We start from the raw sequence: 22,419 nt of genomic DNA on the forward strand, positions 1-22,419 counted from the left end.
AGCGGAACGGGCCCGGCCCTGCCCCGGCCCTGCCCCCGACCCCGCCCCTGCCCCCAGCCCGGCCCCCGGCCGTGCCCCCGGCCCTGCCCCCGCCCCGGCCCAGCCGCGCCGCCATGCTGCCTAACACTGGGTAAGGTGTCCCCGCCGCGCCGGGACGGGGCTTTGCCGCCCTCCAGGGGCTCTCGGGGCGGGCGGGCTGCGGCCGCCGAGGGTTCGCTGGACACCCCCGAGCGCTGCCGCCCTGCGGGACTCGCAGCCGGCCGAGGGCGAGCAGCTGGCGCGGAGGACACGCGTGGCCCCAACGGCCGAGGGGCCCCGGACAGCGCCGGAGCCCCGAGATGAGCAGTTGGGTCGTACAGGGGACTTGAACGGTGCATTTTGCAAAGGAAACAGTTACTGGAGGAGTTTGTCAGTGTATCAGTAATTTCATATGGGACATTTTTATTAAAGTATAATTACTCATTAAAGTATATTATATCAAACTATAATTACTTATTGCTACTACTATTGTTGTTGTTATTGCTATTTTTGTTACTGATGTATAGTATTATACTGTCTTACCTGGCAGCCAAATTTTCTTCCTGTATAGGATCTTAATTTACAGGAGGTGTTTTTTGCCTTTTGGCTTTTCAGATAACAGCTGGGAAGATAAGTTATTATTTGTTCCCGTGTGTTATAAACAGGATTATTAAATTCCTAACATCTGTGTAAGCTGTTAAAACCGTCCCCCGTGTGACCTGAAGATCTTTATTGGCAGTCATCTGTGGTAGGAAAGGAACCAGTCTTAATGTTTTTCAAGGCCGTAGGGCACAGATCTGAATTTGATGTTTTCTGTCTTATTATCAGAATTCAACTCTAATGGAAGGCATGCAGATGTGACCTTCACAATACAGGTCATAAGAAATTTTAGCCAGGCAGATATGTTTTATGAACTTTAAACTATTGAGCTGCTAAGTGAATTAAGAAATAAAATCTTAGTCTTGCGAATATGACTAACTAACCACCACTCTCTAACCCTGACCAACCAACCAGTTTTTTACCTGTCAGGTTGCACACGCATCCAGATCATAGGATCATGTCTTAAATATGAAGCAAAAATATTATGACAGTGTGGAAAGACTTGCATTCACCCCTTAAGCAAACAGCCTGCTTTTCCTACCAATGTAGCAGAAATCTCTGAGCTTTTGATGCCCTTGACAAGCTTCTGCTGCAGGTGAACTTTGGTTTTCTTGACAACACCCCAGTGTGCCCTGGTAATGTTTCTGATTCCTTCTTTGTGGCCTGTCTTTGCACCCATTCCCTGTATGACACTTTTCTTGGGAGCCAAGTCACAAGTTCCCTGCATAGACCTGCTAGTCTCCTGATACACATTCTTGTCTTCCTGAATAGATCACTTCAGCCCCAGGCAGTGCTTAAAGCCCTGTCAGCTTTTCTCTGCTCTTTTTCCCCTCCAGAGCTACTTCCCGCTGGACCTCTTTTACCTCTTCCATGACTAAGGTGGATTGTGCTGACCTCATACTGATTGGTTGAAGATAGAAACTAGATTCTGGCCTTACTTCACTGTGTTTTACACTTTGACTATGTATTCCACTGTTGAACTTTCCTCACTGTGTGTGTGACTGAATTCACAGCATTAGTTTTCTGTGGTTCACTCTTCAGTTTAGATATTTTTCTTCTTGTGCCTTTCTATGACTCTTGAAGATTTTGCAGATAAAAGCAGTTTGAAATGGCACCTTCTGGACATGGTTGACTTTCTGAGATCCTGTATATGCCTAGCCTTGCCTCTTCACGGGAAGAGGCATCTCCCCCTTTCTGCCCCATTCGAGTTTTCTGCGTTTTGAAAGCAAACATCCTCCTAGAGAGCATTTAAGAGATGAATGTGCTCAAATTAGAGGGAGAAAAAACACATCTTAAACCAGAGGGAGAGAAACAATATTGTTTGGCCCAGTCTGAAAGGAAAAATAATGGCAGCTCAGAGTGTAAGCTTTTATAACATTTGTGATGTGAGCAAAAAGTGAAGTCACTGTTGCACATAGTTTATATGAATTTTCAACTGAAGTTAAAAACCTGAACCTCCTGGATTTTGCTACAGTGCTACATAAAGCAACATGAGCTTTTTGTGGAGCACTGAAACACACATTCCTTCATATGGAACCCTGTTGTCTAAAAGGCTTTATCATTGAATATGTTTGTGGAGTTGATTTTTCCCTTTTCAAAAATTCAATGATACTGTGTTAGCCAGACATCCTTCTTAGGCTTTAAAACTTGTTAGTTTCTCTAAGTTGATTGGACCTGTTTATTCAGAGAACCCATTGGATTACACACAGTTACTGGGAAACTGTTGAGTGTAGAAGATTTAACAGAAAAATTGCCATTTCTGAAAATAAAGCTTTTGGCATTTCCATGTAGTATTGTGGTTCCACACATGGTACTTTATACCACATTGAGACACCAGTTTTTTTGTGTTTAGAGCACTGTGTTTAATAGATTACAGAGATCTGCATAGGTGTGCTGTCTTGTTGGAAACTGGCATTTTGTTTTTACAAATTACTCTTTTTCCATTGTTGCAGAATATAGCAGCTCTGTTGTAAAATAGCATGTTGGATCTTTTAACAAAAGGGGAGAAATGTAACTGGGTAACCTTCTTTATCATATTTGCAAACTTGGGGTGTGGTACTTTTCTGTAGCTGTGGCCATCCCTTTTGTGTTCTCCAGGCTGTTTTCTTAGTAAAAGGATGAAGGTGTTTTTCTGGTTGGGAGACTATGCTAATTACATTTGCCCTTAGAGTCTGGTAAAAGTCAAATGATGAGTGGCTCTGCTTTATTCTTCTCTTCTTTACTGTCCTCTTCCCCCTTCACCTTTAGGAAACTGGCAGGATGCACTCTCTTCATCACAGGTGCGAGCCGGGGCATCGGCAAGGCCATTGCTTTGAAAGCTGCCAAGGATGGTGCCAACATTGTGATAGCTGCCAAGACAGCTGAGCCCCATCCTACTCTTCCAGGGACTATCTATACTGCTGCAGAAGAAAGTAAGTTGTAACAAATGAAGATGCTTGGCTGGGTATATACCTTTGCTTTAATTACTGTAGCTGGTAAAATGGAAAAATGCATAGTCTCTTAGTTTGAGTTCACCTTTACTAAAATCTGCTTAGTGCTTCTCTTGCCTCCCAGGAGTGCTGTAATGTTACTGTAATGAAGATGGATGTGTGTATATAAATATAAAAATGCTATGCTATTTGAGATCCATGAAATAAACATTTGCATTGTTAAGATACTGTTTTGGCTTCCCTGTTTATCATATGACAAGTTAAAAAGTCATTTTAACACAATTTGAGAGTGTGATTTTCAGAGCTGTCTTGAAGCATGTCATTGCCTGAGAGGTTCTCAGAAGGTTCATGTTAGTTGTCCCATCTGAGATCAAATGTTTAAATGTTTAACTTTTGAATTGTGCAGTTGAAGCAGCTGGAGGAAAGGCTTTGCCATGCATTGTTAATGTGAGAGAAGAACAGCAAATAATTAATGCCGTGGAGAAAGCTGTGAAGACTTTTGGAGGTAAGTTAAGGCATGGGAGAAGGCAAGCATTAACAGGCAGGTTGTTCAAACAAAGAGAGAAAAGAACTGCCTGCCTTACTCATGTTTTTTTTTTTTTCTTTAAATGCTAATGTGAAATGGCTTACTTTAAAACCAGGGATTGATATTTTGGTGAATAATGCAAGCGCCATATCTTTGACGGGCACTTTGGAAACAGCAACAAAGAAGGTCAATCTTATGATGGATGTCAACGTACGAGGAACCTATCTTACGTAAGTGCTGAGAGAAGGAAGCAAAGCAATTGTAACAGAATGTATGATGTTATTTCAGTTTTTCTGAGAAATTCTGTAGTTGTCTTGCTGCACTAGAATTTGAGAGCAAATATTCTGCATGTGCTCACAGGAAATTGCTCAGTTATTGGTCAACTGATTTGAATTAATATTTCCAAGAATTATTTGCTAGTTGGAGTAAACAGAAACCTTATTACTGAAGTCATTCAATGTTCACAAGGCCCTCCATACATGTAGAAAGGAAAAAGTAATTTGTTTCAAATGAAGCTCCAGCTTGGCTTTGTTAAATTCTGATGCTTTTTTATTTCAAGCAAAATGACTAAATTTTTGCATACATCAAGTCAATATCTTATTTGTGAGTTTTCTTCTCATAATCTTCTTTCTCATCTCATAAAAGAGAGATGTAAAAGATGTAACTTAATGATCCAAAGTGTTCTCCACCTACTTTCAGCTTATCAATTCTATTATTTATTTAAATGAACATACCAAGATTTGATTTCACAATTCCTGGGTTCCTTATTTTGCACATGTTTGGAGGTGGATTTAGCAGGTTGAATCACCATTACATTTACAGGATGTCATTTAAAGCACTGTGTTAAAATGAAGACTTTAATTTTCACAGGGTTTATAAAAAAGCCTGTAAGATGATGGAGATTCTCTAAATTCAGATGTTGTTTGGCATGATCAGAAAGTTTTGTATCAAAGTATTACCACAGAATTTTAGAATAGTTCGGGTTAGAGATCACCTTTAGAGGTTATCTAATCCAGTCCTGCAATCTAGAGTAGGTTGATTGTCATTCTCCTTTGTGCAGATCAGTCTAGTTGCCAGCTCTTCATAAATTACTGAATGGATTCAACTGTTTGAATCCCTACCCAATAGCAACAGTGATTTTCTTGATGTTACATCTAGCTATTCCAAAATAATGGGGAATTCTTAAAGTGTATTTTTGGTCCTATTCTGCCTTGAAAAGATTAAAAATTAGGTTCTGTGTGCTGAAAGGGGAAAAGCATAAGAAAAATCTATGCCTTTTAAGGGAATGGTCTTTGTAATTTTTTTGTAATTCTCATTTGAGAAAACCTCGTGAAGCATTTTTGCCATTTTTTCTCCTTGCTTTGTATGTTGATTCTGATTGCAATTTGTAGAGACCAACTTTCACTTTAATGTTCAGAAAATGTCAATAGCTTAAAAAGAAAAGGTGTGGGTTTTCTTCCTGTGTAGAAGTGGTGCTAGGAAAGATTCCCCAGCTTACAGATTATACCTGTTGACACAGGGTCATGGAATTGTTAAATCGTGGATTGGATTGGGCCGGAAGAAAGTTTAAAACATTTTCTACTTCCAAGGGCTGGAAGAGACCTTATAACATTGTCTGCTTTCAAGCCCCCATCACGAACAAAGATATCTCCCATAGACCAGGTTGCTCAGACCCCATCCAGCCTGGCCTTGAACACCTCAGTGGATGGGGAATCTACAGATTCTTAGGCAACCTGTTCCAATGCCTTAATAATCTCAGAATAAAGAATTTCTTCCTAATAGCTAATTTCAACTCACCCTCTTTCAATTTAAAGCCATCACCACTTCATGCCCTTGTGGAAAGTCCCTCTCCCACCTTCTTGTAGCTCCTTTAGGAACTGGAAGGCTGCAATAAGGTGACTCCAGAGCTTGCTCTTCTCCAGGCAGAATAACTCTGAGCCTGTCCTTGCAGGAGAGCTGTTCCATCCCTCTAATCAATTTAGTGGCCTCCTCTGGAGTTATCTCAAAAGTCCAATATCATTCCTGTGCTGGAACCCCAAAGCTGGATGCAGGGTTCCAGGTGGACTCTCACCAGAGCAGATCACAGGAGGATCTGCTCACAGGAGAAGAATCCCTTCCATCCCCTGCTGCCTACGCTGCTTTGGATGCAGCCCAGGACACGTTTGGCTTTCTGGTCTGGGAGTGCTCCTGGCTGGGTCACGTCCAGCCTCTCACCCACCAGCACCCCCCAGTCTTCAAGCAGGGCTGCTCTCAATCCATTCCTCCCTCAGCCTGTGTTGATACTGGAAGTGTCCTGACCCAGGTGCAGCACCTTGTTCCTGGTCTTGTTAAATCTCGTGAGATTTCCATGGGCTCACTTCTCAAACTTGTCCAGGTTCTTCTGGGTGGCATCCTGACCTTCAGTGGTGTCTAGAGCACCACTCAGTCTGGGATCATCTGCAAATTTGATGAGGGTGCACTTGATCACTTCATTGGTATCATTGATGGAGACATGGACTAACACTGGTCCCAATACCAGCCTGAGAGAGATACCTCTTGTTGCTGATGTCCATCAACACTCTGAGCCATTGACCACTACCCTTTGGATGCTGCTGTCCAACCGATTTCATATCCACTGAACAGTCTGCCCATCAAATCTTCTCTCCCTGAGTTATATAGAAGGATGTTATGAGGAACCTTCTCTAAAGCTATACAGATTAAATTACACCTGTAGTGCCCTTTACCTTTCATGTAGTCCTTCCATCATAAAAAACACTTTGGTTAATCAGGGAGGACTTGCCCCGGTGAAGATCCTCTGACTGTCCCAAATCACCTCCCTGTCCTAGGATCACCTCCTGATTCTTGGAGGATCTGTTCCATGATCTTCCCAGGCACAGAGGTAGTTCCTGGGGTTCTCCTATCTACCCTGTCCACCTTGTCCACCCTTTTTAAACATTGGTACATTTCTAGACACTTGTGTCTTCACCTGATTCCACGATTTTTCAAATATGGGGAGTGTCTTGGCAACCTATTCCCTCAGGACTGGGAGGTGCATATTATCATGCCCCATGGACTTGTATATGTTCAGGTTCCTCACATGGTTAGAATCCTCATCTTCACTTGATGCGGGAAGCACTTTGCTTCCCCAGTCCCCATCCTGCTGCTCCCCGCAACCCCACCTACTTGAGAGGTGTGGGAAAACAAGTTGTGATTGAAGATTGAAGCAAAAAGAGTTGTTGAGTCCCTCATCCTTGTCATCAGTTGCTACCAACATTCCAGCCTTGCTTATCCCAGGGTGTATGTGTATACACTTTCTTTGCCTTCCTTTTCTGACTGACAAATCTGTAGAAGCCCTTTTTGTTATTCTTTGAATCCCTTGTAAAGTTCAGCTCCAGCTTCACTTTGGCTTTCAGTAAGAGCCTGAATGAGAGATGCAAGACTCCAGGTGGCTCTTGAACATGCAGTTTATTACATCCAATTTGTTACAGCAGTTCAGAGTCGTGGGTGACAGAGCCTGTGCCGGCTCCAGCTGTCGACAAGCCTGAAGACCCTTTAATTTTGGTTACAATGCATTATATACTTTTCTGAGCATCTTAATACAGAGGGGCCATTCTATACCTTAAATTCTACCTATAGCCTATCATAACTACTATAATTGCCATATTCATGTTACCATTCTCCAATCACTAAAAGTTAATATGTTACAGTTTAAGCTAGAAGTTGTTTTTCAGTTTTTCTTGCAGTGGAAAATTCGGAGACTATTTTCTACTTGCAACATCGGCAGTCTTGTTTGCCTGTGCTATCTTTCTGCTTGGTAAAAAAATCTTCTTGTTTGTGGTGGGTTTATCCTTTGGTCTAGACCATAAAAACCCCTTCTAACTAACATATCCTTTGCTTTCTTAGATATCCAGTAAGACTGGCTCAGCAATTCTTTTCTTCTATATCAAAACTTGCTTTCATTTCTATTCCTTCTTCAGATTCTACATTCAAAAATCTTTCTGCCAAGCATACATATCTGTGAGACTTTTTTGTCAAACTTTCATCCTTCCCAATAGCTTTCTTCACTCCAAACATGTACGGTAAGTCTGTGCCCATATATTCTTCCTAGGATACCTTTTCCCTGCTTCCACTGGCTTCACATTTGTTTCCTATCCTTTAGTTTGACCAACAGTTCTTGTACTCTTCTATTCCAGTCTCTTGCATTCCTTGCCAATTTCTTGTGCCATTGGATCACTAGATCTTGTGGTCTATGGAAGGTGTCCTTAAAGATCTGCCAGTTCTGTCTGCTCCCTTGTTTCTGAAGGCAGTGTTGCAAAGGTTCCTACTGACTAACTCATTGAAGAACTGGAATTTTGCTCTTCTGAAGCTCAGGGCCGTGACTTTGCTCTTTGCTTAACCCATTTCCCTCCAAACTGTGAACTCCACCAGTGTGTGATCACTGAATCCCAAGCTGTCTCCCATTGTTGGGTCCCAGATTACCTCACTTAGGTTTGCGACCATCAGGTCTGAAATGTCATCTCTTCTGGCAGGGTTATAACCTGGGTTAAGGAGTTATGCTCCATGCATTCCAGGAATCTCTTAGATTGCCTAGAGTTTGCTTTGCTATTTTTCCAGCAGACACCAGGGTCTTTATTGAAACAAAATCTGTCTTCATGTGAAGAGACAGGTGTCTGCTAAGGAAGTATAAGGAAATGAATTGTTATAATTTTGAAATTAAAGAGGCTCTTAGGCAAAGATATGAGAGCATGAATAACAGTTCTTTATTAGAGAAGTAAATAAAAAATAAAATAAACAATGCAGTAATACAAAACGACACTGACAGAGTCAGAATACAGCCTGACACCCTGTGGGTCAGGGTGTTGGTAGCAGTCCAGTTGAAATGGTGGTTGCGGTCCTCCTGGAGTGGCAGGTGTGGTTCTGTTGAAGCAGTGATCCTGTAGAAGGGTATAGTCTTCTTCTGTAGATCCAGTGTTAGTGTAGATGGGCCTGGTCTTCCTCTGGGAACCCAGTGGAGAAGACAGCTGGTCCTCTGGGAATCTAGTGGAAAAGCCTGACTGTGGTCTTCCAGATCACTGATTACATCCAGTTAGGAGTGCTTGGCTCCTCCCTCTGGGTGGAGCTTCTCATAATGAAATGATGTAACTTTATCAGTCCTGCTGTGGCACTCAATTGCCCATTAACAGAGAATATCTCCCTGAAGGGAGGATGGGTTGTGGAAGAGATAAAGAAAACTGCCCAATTAGCAGAAGATAACTGCCTCATCAGATAGGAATAGAATACACCCCCCCATTTCCAATATAAGACAGGGTGGCTGAAGTCTCCCAGCAGGATGAGAGCCTGCTGAGTGTGATCCTTCCTGTAGCTGGAGTAAGAAGGTCTTATCAATAGTCTACCCTTGGTCTACTACTACACCACTACAGATGTCACCTGTAGTGGCACCAACCACAAGATTCCCTTTGTTGCCTCAATCTCTGTTTCTTACCCACAGGCTTTTACCTTTTCATTGTTCTTCAGTTCACAGGTTGTTCTTCAGAGATGGCTCATCACACTCAATGCACTTCTTGATGTAGAAGGCAACCCCTCCATCTCTCCTTCCTCCCCTGTCCCTTCTGAACAGTCTGTAGCCATCAATGGCCACAGTTGAGTCATGGGAATTATCACACCGAGTTTCAATAATGGCAGCTAAGTTTCTTGGTTCCTATGCATTAAGAAATTGAGGCATCTGTTAGGGAACCTGCCACTGAAAAGAGCTGACACCCCAGGACAGAAAAGGAGGTGGTAAATAATTTACTTTGCTACAATGGTGATTTTGCTATTGGAAGTGTTGAAGTTGTTCCCTTTGTGGCTGAGAGTATGCTGGGTCCTGTTGGAATATGTGAATAGTTGGTCACTAGTGTGGTGATATTTTCACCCTGTGAAGCTTGATTAAAATTCTCACGCAGAGATAAAATATAACATGTACCCTAGTACTAGAAGTGAAGTCAAAAGACAGTTTCTGTAAAGTACTAGTTCCAATTTACAGAGACGTGTAAATTCAAGAGAATTCAATAGAAGAGAATAGGGTTTCAGTTTTCTTTGGAATATTTGTAATAGCATTCTGATATGCAGTATTATTTCTCCAATATGATTTTAAACAAAAAAATAGGTGTGGGATCAGAAGAGAATATTTTTGTGACTACATGACACTCTGCACTGTTAATTTTGATTGTTGCCTTAGAGTGTTTTGTTGCTGCTACCAGAACTATTACAAGGAGAAGATTATTATTATTATTATTATTATTATTATTATTATTATTGTTATTATTGTTATTATTGTTATTATTGTTATTATTGTTATTGTTGTTATTGTTGTTGTTGTTGTTGTTATTGTTGTTATTGTTATTGTTATTATTGTTATTATTGTTATTATTGTTATTATTGTTATTACAAGGCTTCTGAGTATCTGGAAAATTCACTTTAGTCAAAGCTGATGCACTGGTTGGAGAACATGGTCCAATTTGCAGGAATGAATACTAGGCCTGAGATAAGTGATCTGCAACCAATATTTTTTGTTGTTGTTCTTTACATCAGTTAAATACTTGATACAAGAAGAGGTTTTGTCTTGGGCTGTTGTGAAAATACTGGTCTACTAGTATTGTTTATATTGTAATTCTAGGTGTTCCTTAAAATGAAAAGTGACTGCTATGTCTGAATCTGTCTTTCAGGTCTAAAGCATGCCTTCCCTATTTGAGGAAGGGTAAGAACCCCCATATCCTGAACCTTAGCCCACCTATGAATCTGAATCCCATGTGGTTCAAAAATCATTGTGGTGAGTAGCTTTCAGAGCCTTTGTTGCTATTATGTGAAAAACATGTAAGTACCTGGTGAAGCATGCAGTAGCGCCAGTGTAGAATCTTCTGTCTTTAGCACTACATACAGACTGGCACTAATGGTTCCTCGAAGCAATTTGCACCTGACCTACAAGAAATTGTTTTGTGGGAAAATGTAGGGTGGGTTTCAAGGCATCATCCATCCTTTTAGTTTTCAGGGTAAGTCCGTGCTTTTCCATAGGACTGTGTCTGTGCCTTTCTACATATTTTCTGCTCCAAATACAGACTGAAACCCAGAATTAATTTTCTTACTGATTCAGCTTCATGGGTTTTTTGACTGTGGATAAAGCTCAGTGTTGTCTTTTCATATGGAAATTACTCTGAGGTGGAAAAAGACCTCCATGTTATCTTGAAGTTAGTGTTGCTTATTTTAAAACTGTATCAAAAACTTTATATTTTGGATACTTGTTATGTTAAACTCCAGCAAGTTCCAGTTCTTTGCCCAAGAACGTTTCCATTCTCAAAGTAGATTTGTAACAAGGATGTAGGACTCCTGTTCTCCACTTTTTTTTCTGTCGGATTCTATTTTGTCCTTAACAGCTCCTATGCCTTAGACATCTTTAAAAAAATTGATCACTCTTGTCATTATGCTGTGTATAAGAAGTGTGACAAAATCACCATACAGTTAGGCTTCAGCTTTCTTTTTGGCAGAATATGTGTAGTTTTCATTTTGTTTGCAGTGAAAAGATGACAGACTACAGTTTGTATCTGATAGACATGGCAGGTGAAAGCGAGAGATTTTGACTCTAGGAAAATACTGTTTTTTCTGAAAGCCCTGAATTCTCTGGATGAACCAATTACCTGTTTTATCTTCCTCTCATAATTAAAGTTAGATTTTACACAGAGTGTAAAATTTTTGTTTTTTAATTTCTTGTCTTAGCTTATACTATTTCTAAATATGGGATGTCCATGTGTGTCTTGGGGATGGCAGAAGAATTTAGAGGAGAAGTTGCTGTCAATGCTTTATGGCCTAAAACAGGTAATTTTTAAATTTTTTTTTTTTAGTATTACCGAAATACTGACTTTTGGTATTTTGTCTGCTAAAGCTTGTTTTATTTGACACTGAATATACTTCAGACTCCTTCTGGCATAGATTCATGTGACTGAGCAATTTTTTTATGTGTTATTTCTTCATCCTGCATGGGTTCTGGTTTTTATTGCTAGTTCTCACTAGACTGTGGTTACTTTGATCTAAACTTGTCTTAATCTAGTTTGAAACCACACAGTTGAAGTGTGTGTGTACTGTTTGGCTTGCCTGTGCTTTTTCTGATGCACATAATGTTTTGGTTTGGGCAGAATCACAAAATAACTGTGTGCTTTAATGAGTGGGTATTGAACATCTGTGTATGTTGTACTATTTAGAATTCCTTGCTAGTTGACCTGCAGAGCTTACTGACAAGATAGATACATCTGTATATGCAGAAATAATTTTAAAAAGGCCTATTCCTAGAAGTTTTAGCACAGTGCAGTTCTGTGAAGAGCTGTTCGCAGAACCATCTGATTGCAAATGACAAGAAATTTAAAGAGCTCTCTGAAAGAATAATAGCTCAGTGCTCCCATGTTGTATTAGCTTCAATTTGCTTTGTGTGGGTCAGTGAGGATAAGGACTGCTGTTTGAGGTTTGGCCAGCTGTTTGCCAAGGAGGCCGGTCTCTTTCCCCCAAATATATTTATGGGCATAAATTATACTGGGTGTTAAAATCAATACCAGACAGAGGATAATTCTGCCTTTAGTGGTGTAAGCCCAGTCATTGTGTTAGAAAATATTACAACAGTGTTTATTTCCTTAATGAGTGCAAGGAAGGAAGAAGGAAGAGGAGATAAAAATATGAACCAAGATCCTCTTCTAAGGATGGTGTCCCAGTTTAAGAAGTGTTTGTACACAGACACTTTTCAATGTTTTAATGTTTTTCTGTTAGGAATTGCAGGCCTCTTTTAATCTTTAGTGGGAATTGGAACTCTCTGATCTATTTTCTCTAAAGTGAGAAATGTGAGGAAAACTTAATTATTTTAGACAATCAGCCAAATTTCTCAGGTTGAATACAGTAGGTGATCATCAGTTGAACAGTTGGATTGGTATGCTTGACAGACTTGGTCCTTTTTCATTGATCTGGATGCTTGCATCTTAAATTTTTCCAGGAAATGGATGCCTGTTCTGCTCACTCTGTGAGTTCTACCCACAGAAATATTTTGGTAAAGGATCAATTTTTAAAATTCTAATTATGTAGTTCATTCTAATTATATCATCACAAAACCCGTAGTATTTCAAAGGCAATAAGGTCTCATCTGTGAGGTACCGAAGGCAACTACATTCATAACTTAAGAATATGGATTGCCTTCTGGTGGAGTCAAAGTTCACCTTTCAGGTTTCAAGTGTGTGTTATATTTTTTTATTTCTGAGGTAGATAAAAGAAATGTGCACTGTTTACACATACTTGCTTCTCAAGTGCCCCAGAAAAACCTCAACAATTTTTCAGTGGAGATTTCCCAGTGTCTATGTCATCTGGAATAGAACCATGGATTCTTGGTCTTTAGCTTCCTTCCCCTCTGTCTTGTCTTTAAAATGTCACTTTTAAATGGGTTTTATATCACCTCAGAATCTAGTAGGTGGGAGTAACTTGGTTTCTCATTAACAGAGATGACCTTTTACCTACAATTGTGTGGCTTTTGGTCATTGACTGATTTAACAATGTATATTGTCTGAGAGTTTGGAATTGTAAAGGAATTAATTCAGAATATCTCATTCAGATAGAGAGGAATGGTATGAAACTGCAGACAATCAATTTAACTTATTTTTTCATGAAAAGGATGTTTACAAGATTACCTGTGTCTTGTAAGTGCACATATTCATATGCTGTATAGACACATTATGTGGATCCTCCACAGCTTTCTTATTCTGTATGTGCTGGAAAAAACATCCACTACTATTGTGGAAATGAGTCAGTGGCTTTATGGGTCCTGTTAAAAGCAAAATAATTTTTTTCTGCAGAGACCAGCTGGTTATACTAGGTATTTATTTTGCAATGTGGCTGTTTCTCCTGCCTATCTGAATAATTTGACCTCTTTTTTTTTTTTTTTTTTTTTTTTTCATGATAAGGGAAAAATGAACCTGTGAGAACTTCTCCATCCTTTCCACAATGGATTTTTTTTCAGAGGAGCAGCTAACTTTATAAGCAGAAGTTACATTATGTCTTATGTCACATAATTGAATACATTATTTCTTTATAGTTTTGGCTTATGCTGCAACACTCCAAGAATCAGTAGTAGTACCTGTCTCTCAGATGTGGTCTGGTATTAAAGAATGTTTATGATGCTATTAATAAAACTTCTATAAAATCTGACATTCTTAATGTGGGGAAGGGGGAAACCCAAACCAAATACAGTTGTATCTTTCTCTTGAGCATTACATTTACACTGTGTCCTTGGTAATATACCTATACTTGCTAAAGTAACAGGAGAACACTCTAGCAGATGCTACTGGTTACAGAGTTACTTGTTCCCCACAGGATCCTGCAGAACATGAGGCTTGGAAGTGTAGGAAGATTCAATTTACGGATGAAAACAGTATATATCCTAATAAATGCTTTGTAAAATAAAGATTTATCTGTGTGAGATGCTGCAAAGAAATTTTAAAAAGTATTTAAGCTTTTTATAAAATGAAAGGTATATAAGCAGAGCTTTTTATTTGCAGAAATCATGCCTGCTCATTCAGTGATGCTTCCATGAAAACTGATGTGACATCAAGTATAAAAGATCATAATGTGTGAATTCTCCAGTACAAAAAAATGTGCTTTTGAAAGGTTTATCTTCCAAAAGTTAGAAAGTTAACTTCTTTATTGTGATCATCCAGAGAGGTAGTGTTACAGACTTCCAGGGTTTCTGAATGACAGTTGCAAAGTTTCTAATTTAAAAGCCCACTATAATCTCTTACAAATGTGTTTACCCTCAGTGTTTGTATGGATGCCAGGATCAGTTCATTAATCTGATTCTTTAAACACATGTTGGTTAGTATGTTGGTACTAAGATGCCAGAGTTCTCCATTTATCTAAAAGTGAAAGAGGACATCTGTCAAAAAGGCAAGGGGCAATCCCATCACAAAGAGACCAGAGGAATAATACAGGTGTCCTGAGACAGAACTGGAAGTCTATTGATGTACATTAGAGGCAAACCTTCATCCCTCTATATGAAATGAATGTAATTAATGTGCAGCCAGACTACGAGGCAGGACTGTTTCAAACCTTTTTGCTTCAATCTATGTAGGTAGGGTGACTGTACTCAGAAGAATAATAGTTAACAGTAACAGAGAAGTGACAGACCTGTGGGCCAGGGAAAATGAGCAGCTTAATGAATACTCAGAATAAATATATTTAAATCAACAGAACTTGATAAATTTCATCATAGTACTTGACAAAAATATTCCCTGCACTGTTGGTAGCTATTAAAAAAAATAAATCTTGCTGGACAGATACCACTTCAGAAGACCAAAAAAAGGCAAATGTATTAACTTCCTTAAACATGAGAAGAAGACCTAGAACAGACCTACATGTGTGTACAGTATATCTGTTTGTCACTTTTTATTTAGGCATGTGTTTGTAGTTCAATTAATTTGAAAAAAACCCAAAAAAACTGAGGTTGCTTAACAGTAAATGAAACCTAGAAGCTAATTCTTATCACAGAAGATTAATGTAATGAAGTCAATAGGGACATCTACACACTTCTAGACTCTCCTAGGAAGCACTTGGACAGGAGCTCTCAGGCCAGTGCTGAAGACTGCGGTCGTTTTTCCCAGTATGTACTTTGAAAGGTGAAGGAATGATCCAGCTAACATGTGTCCTGCACAGTACCTATGTTTTTTGCTATTTAAGGAATGTTGGGATCATTTCTGTACCAAAATTGCTGTTACTTTGTGTGTAATGGAAGCACTGAAAGGAAGATAAAAATTTATCCTTCAAGGTTTATCCTTCTGCTTTCTTGATGTTCTGGCCCGATACGTAGGAAAGGATTTATGAATCTGCCTCAAAACTTGGGGGCAGAGTGTTGAGTTTTAAACAGCAGATGGGAAAAACTAATGAAGCAGAACATATGAGGGGAAAACAGTAAGATGGCAAATGTCAAAAGTTGCAACTAGACTTTGCATGGAATAGGATGAAAAAAAAAATGGAATGGATACCTCAGCCTGGAAGAGCAAATAACAGAATTAGACATCAATATGCCACAGTGTTAGTAGCTCCCATGAGAGAAATATAAAGAAGAACTAGTAGAATGGCACGGAAGTAATGCAACTGCTTAATAAAAGAATCAGAAGGAGGAGATGTGGATTTATTCTTTGGTCTAACACAGCCTTTCTGTGAAATATTGAAAAAGTAACATGAGGTTTTGTTATTTGGTTTCTCATTAACTTAGGAGAAACACTTTAATAGCTCATGGGAGTTATCAGAAGACTAAAATTAAGCATCAAGACTTTCAGTGGGATAATCACCAAAGCTAATTCCTCTTTATAACTGATGTGTCATACATTAATTTTGAGGAAAACTGTTGTCCTGTTAGTTTTTCATGTCCTGAACAACTGGTGGAAAACTGGTGGGCTGATAAATACATATAGAGATGTGAATGTCAGAACATGTTTGGCATTTTTGATTCCTGTGATAGTTTCATGGCTTTTTACTGTTGGTTGTAAAGAATTATTTGTTGGTTAGTAGTATTTCACAGCTTCTGTCATCCTAGAGTTTTCTTTTGCCTGAAAGTAAAATAAAGTTCGTTTACCTGTGAAAGAAATGAGAATTCCATGTCACCAGTGTTAAAGCTTTTTTTTTTCTTACCCTCCAAACTTTTCTAGCCATACATACAGCTGCTATGGATATGCTGGGAGGAGCTGGAATAGAAAAACAGTGCAGGAAAACAGACATCCTGGCAGATGCTGCATACTGCATTTTGACAAAACCAAAAACTTACACTGGGAACTTCATTATTGATGAAGTTCTGCTGAGAGAAGAAGGAGTTAAGGATTTTGATGTTTATGCAATTGCACCAGGTAAAAAGGATCTTTAAAGGTGAGAAGTAAGTTCAAGAAGGAAGGAAGAATATATAGAGAATATTAATACAGTTTTGTTTCCCAGGATTCTTAAATTAATATATTAAAAAGTTGCTTTGCCTTAGCTTTGAGAATGTGCCTTAGTGAAAAGGCCATATGGATCCACCAAGAGTTTAATAATTAAATGTCTATTAAATTAAATAAAGAAATTTTTAATGAAAAGAAAACCTACTTGCAGTGTAGATATATATATTACTACTTAACAGCTCATGAGATAGATTTTTATGTTTTTCTTTTCTGATGTTCTTCATTGCAATCTTAGAAGCCTTCTATGTCAGATTTTAAATGAACAAAATTTTAAGCATGTTATTTCATTATACATTTTTTCTTCAGATTTAAACTGAGATACAGTATTACTTGACTATAGTTTCAGATTAAATGGATTCCTACTGTGCAAATCCGATTTACTTGGATTTATTATTACATTTTTCCTCCCTCTTAGGTCACCCTCTGATGCCTGATTTCTTCTTAGATGTTGAAATTGGCACTACAGCTGTGAAGCAAGAAGGATATGGTAGGGAAAGCACTGTGTGTACAAGTCCATAATTTCCATAATTAATTTCATTTCACAATAATGCTCTCTACTTTTCTTTTTTCCCCTATGAATTTGAATTCCATTCAATCTTATTTAGCAAAAATCCTTTTCTCATTTAAAGAGTCAGCTCTACGGAAGTGACTATGTAGTTAAAATTGGGGGAAAAAATCATACCTCTTGCAGGACTTTCATGGTGTAAAGTCAGTGCATTATTTTGAAGAATTATTTTTTAATAATCTGAATTGTGGTAGTAAGGAGGTCACAAGTAAGTATTGCTGGAAAAAGAAATTAAAATGCAAACAGTGTAATTTGCAGGAATATCTCCTTTGCTTTGCTCATTTATACAAAAGAATATCACAAAGCCTCCATGGTTTTTTATATGAAATTTGCACAGTTTGCATATTTCAAGTAACTCTTTGATGAAATGTAGAAATTCTTTTTAGAAAAGTGTTGCTTTTGCTTTTCCAGAATTGTTTTATGTCCAGTTGAAGGGCAACTAAGAATGCTGAACTGTTTTTATAGGAGTGTCAAAACAGGGATAAGGCCAGGGCAGAAGAGGCAAACTTGGAGTGTTCCTTTCTGGTGGAATTACTCCTTGACCAGTCACACTGGGACCGTTCTGCCAGGGACAGATGGTGTTAGTTCCTTGGGCTCCCAGTACGGGTTATTCTGTAGGGACCCACAGAACAGAAACTAAGTATTTTTTGATACTGAAGACACCTAAGAGACTTTCAACAGCAGATTTTAAGGGGCTGATCAACTTGATTTGCTTTGTAAATTGCGAAAACTTTGCTTAAGTGGTAAATGTGCATGTTCATTGTGGTGAAGTAAAACACCAATCAAAGTAGTAAATTGATTTTCAGCTTAGAAGCCATTGCAAAAGAATTTATGAAAATATGTATGTTCTTTACAAGATAGATGAGACAGAGGTATTTTGAGATTAAAGCAATGGCTATTAAAGACACTGATTTTTTCTTTTATATGCTGTCAGGAGTAGTGTATGGATTACAGTAGAAAACTCTTGTGCGAGCATCTGTAATGAACTGTAAACAGTCAGAATGAGAACTTTGCTGTGGTTTTATTTTATCTTTTCTTTTGATCTACCAGGAATCAAAATTTATTGCAGAATTACGTTTAGCGATGTACATCTATTCAGATTCCTGGGTGGAAAAAGCATCCTTTATCAGTGTTGATACTAAAATGGTAAAATAATTGTTTTCCCTACTTTGAAGTTTAAGTCTTTTCAAATGGAGTTCTCTGCTCATGGTTCTATATTAATTTTTAAAGTGGTTTGTATTTGAAAGAGAAAAGTAATCTTTCTCATAGGTGCTGCCCAAGAGGAGAAGAAAGTAAGCAGATCCCAGCAGGAAGGAGCAGATGCAGCCAAGGTTAAGACAGAATCTGCTGTAGCCATGCCAGCGGGGCCTGTTGCAGAGACGTTCCGAGTTATTCAAGAGGCAGTGACTGAAGAGTACATGAGAAGGACTCAGGGCATCTTTCAGTTTGAGCTATCTGGTAAGCCCATCGCTTGTGCAGCCTTGCCTAGAAAAAGGCACTGGGTGCTTTCAGACAGAAACACTTTGGAAGCTGTCCCGAAGCAGACCAGCTGCTCTTCAGTTCTGTGTGAGGCTCCTGCTGCAGGCCGCTTGAGCAGGCCCCTGGAGCTGCCGTCCCTCTGTCCTCACGGGGCTGGTGTGGCACGAGGGACAGGGCGTTCTCGGGGCCACAGCAGGAGCGTGGGCTGCCACCAGCTCTGTGAGCAAAGCGCAGCTTCTGGGCTCTCCTGCCCGCGGCCCCAGCCCGTGGTGCTTGGGGCGTCAGGGGGACAAGAGGTGACTCCTTGCAGAGCGCCCGTCAGCGTGCGGCTGCCACGGAACCTGCTAACACACGCGGACGCGGCCGTCTGGTGGGGACAACGGAGAGGGAGGGCACAGCATCCTTGCTGCCTTCGCACCTTACTTCACTCTCTGTCCAGGTGATGGTGGAGGGACTTGGTACATTGACCTGAAGACCAAGGGTGGGAGTGCTGGCTTCGGAAAGCCTCCTGTGACGGCCGATGTGGTTATGAGCATGTCGAGTGCCGACTTTGTAAAGATGTTCACAGGTGAGGGACAAAGGCCTTTGTCAAGGGACACAGGCAGTGGGGCCCAGAAACGCCTCTGCTGACAGGGGAGTAGAGCAGCTTCTCACTTTGTGATCTGGGATTGGAGGAGCTTTCAGCTTTTTTGGCTCAAGGGAGAGTGCAGGCAAGAACTGCTTGGATTTTTCTGCACTTCTGCATCCTGTGAACAGAAAGAGTGCAAAAGGTTACACTGCTTTTATTAACCAGGTACTGACATTTTAGCAGCCAGTGTATCTTCAGAAATAATCCAGTCAGTGTGTTGGATTTGTGCTTTGTGTATATCTGAGCATCATTTCCTAAATGTGCACTGCTTGTACCAGGAGGACTTGGTAGCAGTATAGATGCTAAGGTTTCACTGTGGTAGCATTATGTTTTCTTGTGCAAAGGCTTTTTCCATTTCCTTTGATATTCTGATGGTTCTATTTCTTCTTTTTAGGTAAATTAAAGCCAACTCTGGCCTTCATGACTGGAAGATTGAAGATTGAAGGAAATATGGCTTTAGCAATAAAGCTTGAGAAGATGCTTTCACAGCTTAATTCTAAACTGTGAGGGGAAACCCATACTAGCACAAAAGAGGCCTTTCATATATAATTGCAATGCTGTTTTAAATTTTTAGTCCTTGTTTTTCTGATGCAGTATTAGAAATATTGATAAAATGATAAAATTATAATATTGATAAAATGTGAGATTTTTATAGAAGAAATAACTCAATATCATTAAGAAGGTATCCATCATTAAATTCGTTCCTTCTCAAGAATGCCTTAAGAACTTAGGTTCCAGGTGTTTTCTTTATTTCTGCTCCTCTGGATCAATATAGGACATCTGAAGTGAATTTTTTCCTATGTAGTTGATTATGCACATATCCCATGGAAAAGGTGGGTAGAGTAAATGTCACCCTGGAGATGATTGCTAGAAGTACTATGTCAAATATACTAAGGTGGCTTAGAAGTAGAAGTAATGTAGTCAGTTTAACAGAGCTTTAATTACACCTGGTAAATTATTATATCAAATTTTTCTTTCTTGAGTTTATTACCTACACATATTTTCATACCTCTGTATTGCACTGAGGCTGCACAGCCATACCGAGTGATAAGCAGGTTTTCTTCTTATGCAAAGGTACACTCACACGCGTGCATGCTCATGTGCTCTCTCTCTTCCCCTACCCCCCTACATCCCTGCAGCCAGTCATTTCCCCTTCCTTCCATTTGGCTGGTAAAGACTTAAGCTCACTGGTAAAATGATGCATGCCTCCACTTGGTAAGTGCCCAAGTGCAGTCATGGGCTGCTGCTTCATGAGACAGCATCTGCAAAGCCAGATGGACCAACCTTTTAAAATGTTTATTCATGGCAGACAAAAAACTGCCCAGAATCTGGATCATTCACTCTTCTGAGCAAGCTGAGAAGGTTGCAAGACTTGGGATTTATTTCTTAATTAACTTAGAAACCAAAAAGTTTACATCTTTTTAGAGTCTGTGCTTGTTTAAAATTGCTTGACCTGCATTGAGAAGGTCACATCTGTATTGCTTTCATCACAGTTCACAGAATCATGGAATGGGTCAGTTTGGAAGGGACCACATTGGGTCATCAGGTCCAACCTCCCTGCTCAAGCAGCATTGTCCTAAAGTACATTGCACACAATTGAGTCCAGATGGTTCTTGAATACCTCCCATGAGGGAGCCTTCACAAACTTTTTGGACCGCCTGTTCCAGTGTACAGTCAATCTCACAGTAAAAAAGTTCTTCCTCATATTTATGTGGAAATTCCTCTTCGTCAGTTTTTCCCATTGTCTCTAGATCTATTCTTCGGTGTCATAGAGAAGAGCCTGAATCCATGCTCTTGGCACCCTCCCTTCATATACTTGCAGATATTCATGAGGTTAGGCAGTTGAATTCTGTTATAAAACTAATTTACCTCTGCCCTTCAGTCTCTGGAATCTTGAAAAACAGTAAGATCGGTTCCTTTCTCACCAGCCAGAAGGGGCTGGGGGTGCTGAAGGAGGAAGGGAGGATGTGGCTTATGCCATGCTGGGCACAGCAGAGGTTGGCTCTAGCCAGAGGGCAGCTCCAGTAGGCTATAATGTGACCACTCCCAGTCCAGCCTGCCCACTGGACTGTGCTTACTGGCTGTGCTCAGCCTGAGGCTCCATGAGATCTCTGTGCCCTAATTACCACCCAGTGCCAGCGGCCCCAGGGGCTGTGTCCAGAAGCTTCAGGCTCCACTAGGCAGTGTCTGCTTGCTACCCCATTGTGATGTCTTGAGTTGGTTACCACTCAGTCTCTGATTGCTGGACTGCTGACCCCAGGTTACCGTCAGTCTGCTCCGATCAGGCAGCTGAAGGATAGGAGAAGTGCTGGCATGCACCAGGATAATAACCAAAGACTGAACATGGGATGGGAGGGAAAGAAGATCCAGTACTGGAAACCAGAGTTCTCCGGAGGAGACCTAACATCTCAAGTGATAGTGATAATACATACATACTGCTGGCAGCTGTAAAGAAGTCCTGTGCTCTGCTCTCTACACTGCAGGTCCTTGGAGCAGGGAGAAGGACACGCCTGTGCTCTCCCAAATGCCATTCCCTCCGATGGTACGGCATTCACCCGGAGCTAGCTCCTGACCCCGCAGCTACTCGCAGGAGAACATAGAGCGCCCTTCTTTTTCAGGAACTGCTCCTTTAGCGTTGGTATTTTGTCCGTGGGCCTTTTGGCGTGCGCGGCGCCGCCGTGCCGCGCTGCAGTGCCGCCTCCGCGGCTGTCCCCGCGTCCCTGCGCCCGGCGCGCTCTGCCGGTGTCTCCTCCGCCGGCTGCGCCTCCCTGCCAGCCCCAGCCGGGCCGACCCGGCTGCAGCCACCGAAGGGCAGGAGGAAATGCAGCCATGCGGCAGGAGGTGGCGAGCGAGGTCCTAGGGAGCGCTGTCAGCGGGACCCTGAGTGTCCTGGCGACAGTGGGATGCTCTTTCAGGCTTGCAATCGGCTCTGAAAACGCCAGCATGCGTGTCCTCCGTGGGATAGTCCCAGCACACTTGCAGGTGCCTTTGGCCCTGTCCTTTGAGTAGGGTGCAATGTATGTGTTTACACGCTTTCTCTGACTCAGTTCCATTAACTCTCGTGGGAAAAATCTTCACTACCTGTCTCACACTGTTAGGAACATGTCTTTGGGGAAGACTAAGTTTTGGCTGAATCTTCCTCTCATCTTGCCACTGAATGAACTGTCTCTGGAGTGTACTATTCTCAGGAAGGAAGAAAAACTTCAGTT

General features: G+C 40.6%; 1 protein-coding gene and 1 long non-coding RNA gene across 2 annotated transcripts; one reads left to right on the forward strand and one right to left on the reverse strand.

Annotated features, from left to right (window-relative positions):
- Window positions 1–43: 43 nt before the first annotated feature.
- On the forward strand, window positions 44–19,936 carry HSDL2 (hydroxysteroid dehydrogenase like 2). The gene is made up of 11 exons (XM_002188141.6): window positions 44–130; window positions 2,866–3,029; window positions 3,454–3,552; window positions 3,689–3,803; window positions 10,257–10,360; window positions 11,302–11,400; window positions 16,257–16,451; window positions 16,954–17,025; window positions 18,373–18,561; window positions 19,022–19,150; window positions 19,605–19,936. The coding sequence occupies exons 1-11, from the start codon at window positions 114–116 to the stop codon at window positions 19,715–19,717; spliced, it is 1,296 nt and encodes a 431-aa protein (XP_002188177.2). The 5' UTR covers window positions 44–113; the 3' UTR covers window positions 19,718–19,936.
- On the reverse strand, window positions 16,301–21,681 carry LOC115491011 (uncharacterized). The gene is made up of 2 exons (XR_003956963.4): window positions 21,080–21,681; window positions 16,301–19,328 (listed from the first exon to the last, which is right to left on the reverse strand). It is a non-coding gene; the product is annotated as an uncharacterized lncRNA (long non-coding RNA).
- Window positions 21,682–22,419: the final 738 nt, after the last annotated feature.

Source organism: Taeniopygia guttata, chromosome Z, assembly GCF_048771995.1.
Source record: "Taeniopygia guttata chromosome Z, bTaeGut7.mat, whole genome shotgun sequence".
In the NCBI taxonomy this organism is placed as follows: domain Eukaryota; kingdom Metazoa; phylum Chordata; class Aves; order Passeriformes; family Estrildidae; genus Taeniopygia; species Taeniopygia guttata.

Excerpts from the sequence above, each read along its gene's own strand:
- HSDL2 (XM_002188141.6), top strand. Across the intron at positions 16,452-16,953 it reads TGTTTATGCAATTGCACCAG|GTCACCCTCTGATGCCTGAT; the intron begins GTAAAAAGGATC and ends CCTCCCTCTTAG. Across the intron at positions 18,562-19,021 it reads CTTTCAGTTTGAGCTATCTG|GTGATGGTGGAGGGACTTGG; the intron begins GTAAGCCCATCG and ends CTCTCTGTCCAG.